The sequence below is a fragment of the Eleutherodactylus coqui genome, chromosome 6 (assembly GCF_035609145.1).
Source record: "Eleutherodactylus coqui strain aEleCoq1 chromosome 6, aEleCoq1.hap1, whole genome shotgun sequence".
Classification (NCBI taxonomy): domain Eukaryota; kingdom Metazoa; phylum Chordata; class Amphibia; order Anura; family Eleutherodactylidae; genus Eleutherodactylus; species Eleutherodactylus coqui.
Genome location: NC_089842.1, coordinates 14,055,733 through 14,068,396, shown reverse-complemented (window position 1 = coordinate 14,068,396; position 12,664 = coordinate 14,055,733). Strand labels below are relative to the sequence as shown.

The 12,664-nt window shown below is 49.8% G+C and overlaps 1 protein-coding gene across 1 annotated transcript in view; it reads left to right on the top strand.

Annotated features, from left to right (window-relative positions):
* The first annotated feature begins 366 nt into the window (after window positions 1-366).
* Window positions 367-12,664, top strand: part of FAM131C (family with sequence similarity 131 member C) — a 33,226-nt gene continuing 20,928 nt past the window's right edge. The window contains exon 1 of the mRNA XM_066606318.1: window positions 367-606. Within this exon, the coding sequence (XP_066462415.1) occupies window positions 570-606 (37 nt within the window). The 5' untranslated portion in view covers window positions 367-569. The remainder of the gene's footprint in view (window positions 607-12,664) is intronic.

Below are 12,664 nucleotides of genomic sequence, written 5' to 3'. Positions count from 1 at the left end.
GTCAGGTACGGTCTGGTATCTTGTCACATGCCGGCCTGGTGTCACCAGCAATGGAAGCTTGCCGCCTGTTGCTGCCGGGGAAAAGGAGGATTTCTCCAGCAGGCATAGTGTTAATCCCAGAAGGAGCAGCGACCACCGTCACCTTCACAGATAAAAGATGAGGCTGGGTCCTTTCTGTCACCGGTTACATGACAAACCCTCCCAAAGAGGAGAGAGGGGCGGAATCTGCAGCCGAGCAACAGCGATCTTCAACGTGACGCTCTTTCCTTGCTCGCTATTCCCAGTATAATCCATACACAGAGAGGCGTATGCAGACAGAGGCTCCCTCGCCCTGGCACTGCCATGTCTGTCAGCTCCTCCAAACTGCCCCCCTGCCAACTCCAACCAGGAGACCACTGTGGATTAACCAGGTGAAGGAGTTGGCCAAACGTCTCAGATCCCCGGCTGTGAGGAAACCCCCGGATCTGAAGCCCCCCGGGAATCATTCACAATGACAGGATTTGGACCGTCAGAGGGAAAAAAGTGATCCCACAGAGCTGACTCTCATCATCTAAGGGGGGTTTCATGGCATGCGGGTCACCATCATGGGCTCATGTATCTCAAAAGGTAGGTGACAATAGCAAGGAGTTAATCTAGTGTCATGGAGGGGTTAACACTTTCACTGCTGAGGGGAGCTAATGAGAAAGAAGTCAAAGTGACTGTAACCTTGATGTCAAGGAGGAAGACGACGAGCGCAAGGAGCACGCAGATGGAGCAGAATGTGTTCTCACACAGAGGCAGCAGGAAAGTGAGAGCACAACCTGTTGTATGGAGGACATGGAGATCAGCTTAGAGATGTAGCAGAGCTGACTGGTGATAACACAGTATGTTACACAGGACTGCACAAAACATCTACTACATTATCTGTACTCAGAAAGTTATTCCTGTGTTATCTGTGGGGTTACATAGGACTGCAGGTCACATCTATCACATTATGTGTCTTCCGTTATCACTGTGTTATCTATGGTGTTACATAGGACTGCAGGCCACATCTGCCACATTATCTGTCCTCGGATATCTCTATGTTATCTGTAGTGTTACATAGGACTGCAGGTCACATGTACTACATTATCTGTACTCAGACTTCCCTGTGTTATCTGTGAGGTTACATAGGACTGCAAGTCACATCTACTACATTACCTGTACTCAGTTATCACTGTGTTATCTGTGGGGTTACATAGGACTGCAGGTCACATCTACTACATTATCTGTCCTCAGACTTCCCTGTGTTATCTGTGAGGTTACATAGGACTGCAAGTCACATCTACTACATTACCTGTACTCAGTTATCACTGTGTTATCTGTGGGGTTACATAGGACTGCAGGTCACATCTACCACATTATCTATCCTCAGACTTCCCTGTGTTATCTGTGAGGTTACATAGGACTGCAAGTCACATCTACTACATTACCTGTACTCAGTTATCACTGTGTTATCTGTGGGGTTACATAGGACTGCAGGTCACATCTACTACATTATCTGTCCTCAGACTTCCCTGTGTTATCTGTGAGGTTACATAGGACTGCAAGTCACATCTACTACATTACCTGTACTCAGTTATCACTGTGTTATCTGTGGGGTTACATAGGACTGCAGGTCACATCTACTACATCATCTGTCCTCAGACTTCCCTGTGTTATCTGTGAGGTTACATAGGACTGCAAGTCACATCTACTACATTACCTGTACTCAGTTATCACTGTGTTATCTGTGAGGTTACATAAGACTGCAAGTCACATCTACTACATTACCTGTACTCAGTTATCACTGTGTTACCTGTGGGGTTACATAGGACGGCAGGTCACATCTATTACATTATCTGTACTTAGATTTACTGTGTTATCTGTGGACGTAGATAGGACTGCAGGTCACATCTACTACATTATCTGTCCTTACATATCACTGTGTTATCTGTGGTGTTACATAGGACTACAGGTCGCATCTATTACATTATCTGTCCTTACATATCACTGTGTTATCTGTAGTGCTTCATAAGACTGCAGGCCACATCTACTACTTTATCTGTCCTCAGATATCACTGTGTTATCTGTGGTGTTACAAAGGACTGCAGGTGACATCGTTATTATTGTATCTTGACGCCACCAGAAGTACAGGTGGAGCCAAGATACAAGGAGTACGACCCCTGTTACTGATTGGCTTTCTGCATTCTCCCCGTTCTTGCCCTCACAGGTCCTGTAGCCACCACCGGGCAGGCGCCGTGAAAGAAGGTGAGAGGCGGCGCTCAGGACTTATTAGCGGTGCTGGGCAGCGGACAAGGCTGTGGAGGAAGGGGAGAGCGGTCGGTGTGCACTCTACAGCGCTATTGTGCAAGGGAGCGGTGAGCGGCGGCCCAGCGCTGTGCTGTGGGCCGCAGCGCTGAGTGGCGGCGGTCGTCACTTCAGACGCACGGATCAGTGAGCTATACTCACCTTAGCAGTTGTAGTTTCCCCACGGCTCCGCTACATTCACAGCAAGGGTGGAGAAAGGGTCGCCAGGGAGAGTCACAGCGGTCCGCTACAAGGCAGCGGAGGTGACAGCGGGGCCAGCAGCAAAAGCTGTAAAGCAAAAAAAAAGGGCTGCCAGGGACAGTGACAGCGGGGCTACAGTCACCGGGAAAAAAGCAGGACCTGTGAGCACAAGAAAGGGGACAGTAGCCTGCAGCCAATCAGGAACAGGGGGCAACAACCCCCTTATTTTGGCTCCACCACTACTTCTGGTGGCTTCAAAATACAATAATACCGGTGACATCTACTACATTATGTGTCCTGAGTTATCACTGTGTTATCAGTGGTGTTACATAGGACTGCAGGTCACATCTACTACATTATCTGTCCTCAGATATCACTGTGTGATCTGTGGTGTTACATAGGACTGCAGGTCACATCTACTACATTATCTGTCCTCAGATATCCCTGTGTTATCTGCGGGGTTACATAGGACTGCAGGTCACATCTACTACATTATGTGTCCTCAGATATCACTGTTTTATCTGTGGGGTTACATAGGACTGCAGGTCACATCTACTACATTATCTGTCCTCAGATATCCCTGTGTTGTGTGGGGTTACATAGGACTGCAGGTCACATCTACTACATTATCTGTCCTCAGATATCACTGTTTTATCTGTGGTGTTACATAGGACTGCAGGCCACATCTACTACATTATCTGTCCTCAGATATCACTGTTTTATCTGTGGTGTTACATAGGACTGCAGGTCACATCTACTACATTATCTGTCCTCAGGTATCACTGTGTTATCTGTAGTGTTACATAGGACTACAGGTCACATCTACTATTTTACGCAGTTATTCGCCATATGGGGGTTTTATTTAATCTTGGCGCTTTCATCGCCGCCACCTCCAGGACTCCCCACAATCTTTTTTTCCGTTGCTCTGTTTGTAATCAGACAGGTAATTTGAGGAATTGTCGCTCACCCTTTGAGTCCGCTGATCACATGGCAGCTGCAGCGCCTCCCACGTTCCAGGCCGCTGAGTGACAGCTGTTGTTTTGCTGACGCCGGTAAACAGCGGGCGGGTGCAAGAGATGATAATTGCTTTGGAATTAAACTTGCTGCCACGCAAAAACAAAACATACCTGCTGCCTGCGACCAAACGGCTGGCGGGACGCTGCCGGTCCGCATCAGCTGCAGGCATGTTTAATCTGAATGGACGGGGAGCCTTCACTTCACATGACATCAGCACTATAGGACATAACTGGCACCCAATAAACCCCTACAGGGGCCCACGGAGAAGTAGGCCGGCACCACACTTATGGCAGCTGTCTATAAGATCTGTTTTTGTTGTCCATAGCAACCAATCACAGCGCAGCTTTCATTTTACCTCAGTAGTATAAGAAGTGAAAGCTGCGCTGTGATTGGTTGCTATTTCTCATAATGTCAGGTAAAATAAAAGCTGCGCTGTTATTGGTTGTTATTTCTTATACTGCTGAGGTAAAATGAAAGCTGTGCTGTGATTGGTTGCTATGGGCAACAAAGACAGGTCTTCCTATAGACCTTGTGGTGTCGGCCTATGTTTCCGTGGCCCCCTGTATAATGGGGTCCATCGGGTTTCCGTCATGCTGCAAGGCATTTCTATGGACTAAATAACACAGAATATTGCGCTATTTTGTCCAGCATTTTGTACCAAAACTGTGACAAAGCCTCCAACATGGAAGTGAACAGAGCCCGAAACACTGAATGAAGAGTGATGAAGCTGAAGATGACGGTGGCAGCAAAAACACAGAAACATCATCCAACATCATAGCGAACAGCAGAGTGGCCGGTCCGAGTCCACAACCATAGAACTAGGGGGTTACCTGGCAACAGCATCACACATGACAGGATTAGATACACAGCTCAGAGACAGTATCACACATGACAGGATTAGATACACAGCTCAGAGACAGTATCACACATGACAGGATTAGATACAGAGCTCATAGATAGTATCACACATGACAGGATTAGATACACAGCTCATAGATAGTATCACACATGACAGGATTAGATACACAGCTCAGAGACAGTATCACACATGACAGGATTAGGTACACAGCAGCTCGGAGACAGATACACAGCAGCTCGGAGATAGTATCACACATGACAGGATTAGATACACAGCTCATAGATAGTATCACACATGACAGGATTAGGTACACAGCAGCTCGGAGACAGTATCACACATGACAGGATTAGATACACAGCAGCTCAGAGACAGTATCACACATGACAGGATTAGATACACAGTAGCTCGGAAGGCTGTATCACACATGACAGGATTAGATACACAGCAGCTTGGAGGTACTATCACACATGGCAGGATTAGATACACACCAGCTCGGCAGTCAGTATCACACATGGCAGGATTAGATACACAGCAGCTCGGCAGGCGATATCACACATGACTGGATTAGATACACAGCAGCTTGGCAGGCGGCATCACACATGACAGGATTAGATACACAGCAGCTTGGCAGGCGGTATCACACATGACAAGATTAAATACACAGCAGCTCGGCAGGCAGTATCTATGACAGGATTAGATACACAGCAGCTCGGCAGGCGGTATCACACATGACAGGATTAGATACACAGCAGCTCGGCAGGCAGTATCACACATGACAGGATTAGATACACAGCAGCTCGGAAGGCAGTATCACACATGACAGGATTAGATACACAGCAGCTCGGAAGGCAGTATCAAACATGACAGGATTAGATACACAGTAGCTCGGAAGGCAGTATCACACATATAAAAGTAAAAAGCATAACAAGAGATAATAAATAACTGGAAAATTGATAAAATTGCAAAGTACATATACCAACACAAATCCTAAAAATACGATAGCCACAAGCGAATAAAACACAGGATATTTACAAAATAACCAAGAAAAAACAAACACACTGGTCTAGTTGCATAAGCATTCATACAGGATACATATATGTATAGAACAGTGGTGGCGAACCTATGGCACATGTGCCAGAGGCGGCACGCAGAGCCCTCCTTGCTGGCACACGCTGCCATCAGCCACTAACCACTTTAGTGAATACTGCTAGGGGCAGCGGCTCCCCTGTCGGCATTCACTCAACTGCGCAGCAAGCGGCACTGATCCCGGCGCACACTGTGACATCAGTGTGCAGCCGGGATCCTCCTCCCCTGACGTCAGTATTCTTGTATTATGTTGCCACCTGAAGTTAGGGGTGGCGAAATAATACAGGAATCTGACATGTAGTCACGCCCCCAGCTTGTGATTGGCTGGGGGTGTGTGGGGCCTGAGGAAAGGAGGCTGGGGCGGCGGCAGCAGCACATGCAGTGCCGGCGGGATGAGGTCAGAGGAGGGGCGGTGGCAGCAGCACATGCAGCGCCGTTGGGATGAGGTCAGGGAGGGGGTGGCAGCAGCAGCACATGCAGCGCTGGCGGGATGAGGTCGGGGAGCGGCGGCAGGACCAGAGCCGCTGTCAGCGGATGCTGGAGGGAGCAGCGGCACCGTCATCATACCCGCTAGCAGCGAGCGCTGCAGGAGAGGTCAGCGTATGCATTTAATTTTGCTTTTCATTTTACCTGACCTGGAGGGTTATTTTCCAGTGAGGCTTACATATAATGAGGGGCCGCTGTGGGGTGTCACTACTCTACTAGGGGCCGCTGTGGGTTGTCACTACTCTACCGTTTGCCGCCGTTGGGGGATTCACTATTCTACCTGGGGCCGCCGTGGGGGGAGTCACTGTTCTACCGGGGGCCGCCGTGGGGGAAGTCACTGTTCTACCGGGGGCCGCCGTGGAGGGAGTCACTGTTCTACCGGGGGCCGCCGTGGAGGGAGTCACTGTTCTACCGGGGGGCCGCCGTGGGGGGAGTCACTATTCTACCGGGGGCTGCCATGGGGGGAGTCACTATTCTACCGTGGGCCGCCGTGGGGGGAGTCACTATTCTACCGGGGGCCGCCGTGGGGGGGAGTCACTATTCTACCGGGCGCCGCCGTGGGGGGGAGTCACTATTCTACCGGGGGTCGACGTGGGGGGGAGTCACTATTCTACCGGGGGGCCGCCGTGGGGGGGAGTCACTATTCTACCGGGGGCCGCCGTGGGGGAAGTCACTATTCTACCGGGGGCCGCCATGGGGGGAGTCACTATTTTACCGGGGGCCGCCGTGGGGGGAGTCACTATTCTACCGGGGGCCGCCGTGGGGGGAGTCACTATTCTACCGGGGGCCGCCGTGGGGGGAGTCACTATTCTACCGGGGGCCGCCGTGGGGGGAGTCACTATTCTACCGGGGGCCGCCGTGGGGGGAGTCACTATTCTACCGGGGGCCGCCGTGGGGGGAGTCACTATTCTACCGGGGGCCGCCGTGGGGGGAGTCACTATTCTACCGGGGGCTGCCGTGGGCGGTGTCACTATTCTATCGGGGGCCGTCGTGGGAGGTGTCACTATTCTACCGGGGGCCGCCGTGGGAGATGTCACTGTTCTACCGGGGGCCGCCGTGGGAGGTGTCACTCTTCTACCGGGGGCCGCCGTGGGAGGTGTCACTCTTTTACCGGGGGCCGCCGTGGGGGGTGTCACTCTTCTACCGGGGGCCGCCGTGGGGGGTGTCACTATTCTACCAGGGGCCGCCGTGGGGGGAGTCACTATTCTACCAGGGGCCACCGTGGGGGGAGTCACTATTCTACCGGGGGCCGCCATGGGAGGAGTCACTATTCTACCGGGGGCTGCCGTGGGGGGAGTCACTATTCTACCGGGGGCCGCCGTGGGGGGAGTCACTATTCTACCGGGGGCCGCCGTGGGGGGAGTCACTATTCTAGCGGGGGCCGCTGTGGGGGGAGTCACTTTTATACTGGGGGCCGCTGTGGGGGGAGTCACTTTTATACTGGGGGCTGCCGTCAGGGGGAGGGGGGGTCACTATTATACTGGGGGCCACCGGGGGTGTTACTATTCTACCGGGGGGCGACGTAGGGGGAGTCACTATTATACTGGGGGCCGCTGTGGGGGGAGTCACTATTATACCGGGGGCTGCCGTCGGGGGAGGGGGCACTATTATACCAGGGGCCACTGTAGGGAGGGGTCACTATTTTACCGGGGGCCACCGTGGGGGGGGGATTATTATACCGGGAGCCACCGTGGGGGGGGGGGGGCTATTATAGCGGGGGCCTCCGTGGGGGGGCCACTATTATACCGGGGGCCGCTGTTGGGGGGGGGGTCGCTATTACCGCTGGGGTATGTTTACAAGTGGCGGAAATGGGCAGGGCTTTTTCGAAATAGACAACATGCAGATTTTGACTGCTTTTTGAATGCTCCACAGAAATTTCCGCTGAGGACGTTCTGCAGTATTTTCACATCCAAAAAGCAGTCAAAATCCGCACCCTGTCTATTTTGAAGCGGCCCTGTCCTATTTAGAACGACAGAGGTAAAATCATACGTCGTGATGAGCCCCGCCCCCTGACATGTTGGCACTTTGCGATAAATCAGTGGGTTTTGGGTTGCAGTTTGGGCACTTGGTCTCTAAAAGGTTCACCATCGCTGGTATAGAATATATATTTGATATACACCCTGACATATATACCCTCACCCTCCAACCTACTAAGAAAAAAGACAAAAAACACATTAAAACATAAGATATTTATGTACCTGTGCTTCCCCCATACCCACACCCTATACCTGCACCCTGGTCCACTACCAGCACCTACCAAACATAAAATATTCAAGGAATAAATATATATATTTTTTTTTTCTTTTCCTTCCCTTCCTCCTCTCCCCCCCAACACATAATAGCATAATACCAACCACCTAAAAAAACACATAGTATACATACCGTAGTACACAATAAGACCTAATACATGACCTCCACAATACCAATATCCCACAGACTAAATACATGTAACAAAAACATATAGACAACCCCCCCCCCCCCCCCCCCCCCCCCCCAGCCCTGCTTTAGTTACTGTAAGCTTTTCAATTTTTAACCTGACAGCAAAACAAAAAGCATGGGTGAAATAACCCAGCCCCCCCATCCTTCCACCAACACACACACAGAGTTCTCCAGGCTAGGGAACCCCTTCAAAGGAAGACTGTTTAAAAGCCCATTTACACCAGCCGATGATTGCTAAAAAAAAAAAAAAGGAAAATCGCTAATCAGCGATCGTTTTAGTGATAATCGGTGCGTGTAAATGTGTTCCCATCATGCACTTTTCGGGCACTGCTCGCTGATCGTTAAATTTATTCCAACCTAAAAATCGCTGTTCACTCTTATCAGAAGTTCTCCACAGGGAGTGCTGATAGCATTGTTTCCCTGTGGAGAACAAAGGATCTGAGCACAGATAATAGCCCTAATAACTGCATTCAGTGAAGGCATCATTTGCACACCTAATTGGTACTTAAGTAGCTGAGTAGCTGCTTAATACTTTATGCAAAATGATCGCTCAAAGCTGTCACTCAAACTGTCGTTTGAGTGATCTTTGAGCGATCATCTACTGGTGTAAATGGGCCTTTAGACTCGCCCAACCTTACAACCTCCAGAGAAGGCACCTTCACCAGATCACTGAGAGTGTTCCTACTCACCTCATTCTTGAGGAGGATTTTATGCTGCGGCGATACTACCGTGTTTCCCCAAAAATAAGACATTGTCTTATATTAATTTTTGTTCAAAAAGGTTAAACTTTTTTACATGTATAGCTGCCTGGACACGATTTAAATTGACTTTTTAAATAAACTGTTAGCAGGGCTTAATTTTGGAGTAGGGCTTATATTTCAAGCATCCTCAAAAAGCCTGAAAAATCATTTTGCATCCTCACAAATTCTGGAAAATCATGCTATGTCTTAGGGTGCATTCCAACGAACGTATATCGGCTCCGTTTTCACGCCGAGCCGATATACGTTGTCCTCGTGTGCAGGGGGGGAAGGATGGAAGAGCCAGGAGCAGGAACTGCGCTCCCGCCCCCTCTCTGCCTCCTCTCCGCTCCTCTGCACTATTTGCAATGGGGAGAGGCGGGGTAGGGTGTGGCTAAGTTTCAAGAATTAGCCCTGCCCCCGCCTCCCCCCATTGCAAATAGTGCAGAGGGGCGGAGAGGAGGCAGAGAGGGGGCAGAAGCTCAGTTCCTGCTCCTGGCTCTTCCATCCTCCCCCCCCCCCTTGCACACGAGGACAACGTATATCGTCTTGGTGTGAAAACCGAGCCGATATACGTTCGTGGGAATGCACCCTTATTTTCCGGGTATGTCTTATTTTCAGGGAAACAGCGTAAGCACCGTGCGTTCCATGTGAAATACCTAACCATTAGACTTACTAAATACAAAGTGCAGCCGTGCCGACCACCCAGATCTCTGAATGCGCAATAACACCACTCAGCATAGGTAAGGCCAGATACCCAAGGCCAACTGATGGAAGCCCCTATCCTCTGTATACCTCCATATTAAAAGGGACAAAGAAGCACAAAGTGCTCCATAATTGCTAGAGTTTTGACACACCTCCCAGGGATAACCCCTTTCCTTGGGGTTCCTGTACTTCAAGTTGTCCCCTACATATAGCTTACCATAGAAGCAGTGCCAGGTCAAGTCCCAATACTTCAAGGGTATTCTTACTGAATTAAAACAAGCCTACCATCAAATCCCAACCTGGGCAGTCTCCGAGGGCCAATGAGCTCTGAAAGTGAGTTGCAAGAACCCTCTGGTCAAGCACACACCTAACCAGCACTCTGACTTTCCCCACGGTCAGCCCCTATTGCCCTAAAACCTTCAGAACCGCTGCACCATAAGCTGAAAAGACCTCTTACCTGATGTTTGAACATCTCACCATCTCCCACCACTCTGACTTACTGCTGCATAGGCCCAGTAGTGGTTTCTGGCTCTGAAGAAACTCCTCAAACATCTGTCTTATTTCCGCTTTTTCCAGGAGTAACAAATTCAACTTTCATAAACATTTGCCCATCCAAGGGGTCTCTGTAACATTCAGAGAACAAAGAATCAAAAAAGTGATCGGAGAACTCCACCGATAACTATGAGGAGACAGTTTCCTACTTTAAATAAAACCTATCTATTCCAGACCTGCAACTACTACTTTTGAAGTAAGTGAACCCTGTGCGCCCTGTGGTGTGCTGAATATGTATATCCACAAGGCGTGCTTCACTAACTATACTATTTAATGCAATGCTATCATAGTCCAACCGGTCATTGAAACCTCCTCTATCACAGACCCTTATGACATTATTGAAGTCTCCTCCAAAGACCACTTTCCGACTTGCAAAACGTTAAGGCTTAATACTCATAGAAGTCTTTATTGCCCCACTTAGACCTCCCATGAGAATATCCAAGATGAGGCACCTCCAAATTTCTAACTCCATAACCCATCTGCATTGTGCCTGTGCAGTCTAAAGGTCTCCAGCTTCAACTCATCTGAGAAAATCAAAGGCCACAAACCTAGCCCTATCTTACTTAATGCTGGCAACAATAATGGATGCCAGCATCAACAAGGTGAGTCCCACCATCTTTGGTGATCAAGTTGAATGGCTTTCCTCTTAATTTTCCCCTCTTTCCTATCAGAGGAAGAGGCCTCCTCTTTATTTCTCTTTAAAGTACCGGAACATCCATGCTTTCTTTCTCGCCCCCCACTCGCATCCTTACCTTCGACTTTCAGCTTCAAGGTAGCCCCCTTCCCTGAGTAAACCAGATCCCCCACAGAAAGAGACCTAGTGTCTCCCGGAATTCCCTCCTTTAAGACATCTGGCACCTCACCCTCGGTCTCTTTCCCTGGCAAAGAAGAGGAGGTGTTATTGAGGGCTTGGAATCGGTTAAAAAGGTCGACCAGGAGGGAACCACTTAGGCCTTCCTTTGGCATCTGCACCAGAGTAAGTGGCACCAAATGATCCCACTCTAGAGAGGAAGAACCTCTGTTTTTCCATCTTGTTCTTCTCTTAACCTTTTTTTCTGTTTTTGTCATTTGTCACCTTCCTATCTGCATTGTCTTCATGGAAGGATGCAGTAGAATTGGCAGCCACCTCCTCTCTCTCCATCCTTCATCCTTCAGGTTTCCTCATCCACATCACTAACCCTGGGGGTCTCAGCAGCGGGGTGCATTTCCCTGCCAGAAGAAATTCTGGATTCTTGGAGTTTACCCTTCCCGCGAGCAGTCAGACACTGCTCCTGCTTGGGCTGGTCAGGCACTTCACTGAGACCCATAGCTCTTCTTCCTCCTCGTCTCCACCAGCCTTGCCTCCAGATGGATGGGCCTGCTGACTCTCCAACTGCACCCCGCCGATATTGGCAAAAGAGAAAGGACAGTGACTGAATGGGTACCCTAAAGCACCACAAAAGTTACACTAAATGTTTCCACAGGACGAGGGTGCATGACCTCTCCCAACACACAGTGTACATACCAGTGCCTTGCATTGTGGGCTAAAATGTGTTTGGCTGCCCCTGGTAGAAAAACAGAATCCTGACACTTCCCAGAAATGCAGAAGAAGGGTTGTGGGTAACACAATTACCTGCACGTTTCACTTTCTCCATGAAAGTCCAGGCCTCTGACCAGAGACCGTGTGCGTCCCTGTTTTTCTGGGGAGGATGGAGTATATCATATCTGCTCATCCAAGTCATCAATTCAACATAAGAGAAAGATTTATTAGTCAAAACAGTCACTCTCTTAGTGTCATTCTGACGGGAAATTGCTTGTGCCACAAAATCCTGCGACTCGGGTTCTGTCTGAGCCAGTTCGCACTTTGAATTCCATTCCGCTGAGATGCTCCACCACCCTAGCACGGTTAGGGCAGGCATCACTGCCTCCCCATCAGAGACGGACCACATTCCTCCTGGACCCTACTTGTCCGGCTGTAGGACAAGACCATGCCTCCTTTCACCGCCTCTGCTCTCGTAAAGCCCCTCCGCGAAAATCTATCGGTCAAGAGATAAGTGGTCATTTTCACCCTCTATAGTACCAACCTCTCTCCTCTCTAAAGCAGACAGGAAGAGATTATGTGACCTCGAGTCTCTGAAGCTAGAAGGCAAAGGTCCCCCTACCCTAGCGGCAAACTTGTAAAGCTCTTAGGAACAGCCACCACCAGGGGGCAGATGGACCAGTGCTCCCACTCCTCCTGAAATCACCGGACATTCCGAAACTAGACACAACCCACCAGACATGGCTGTGTGGTACC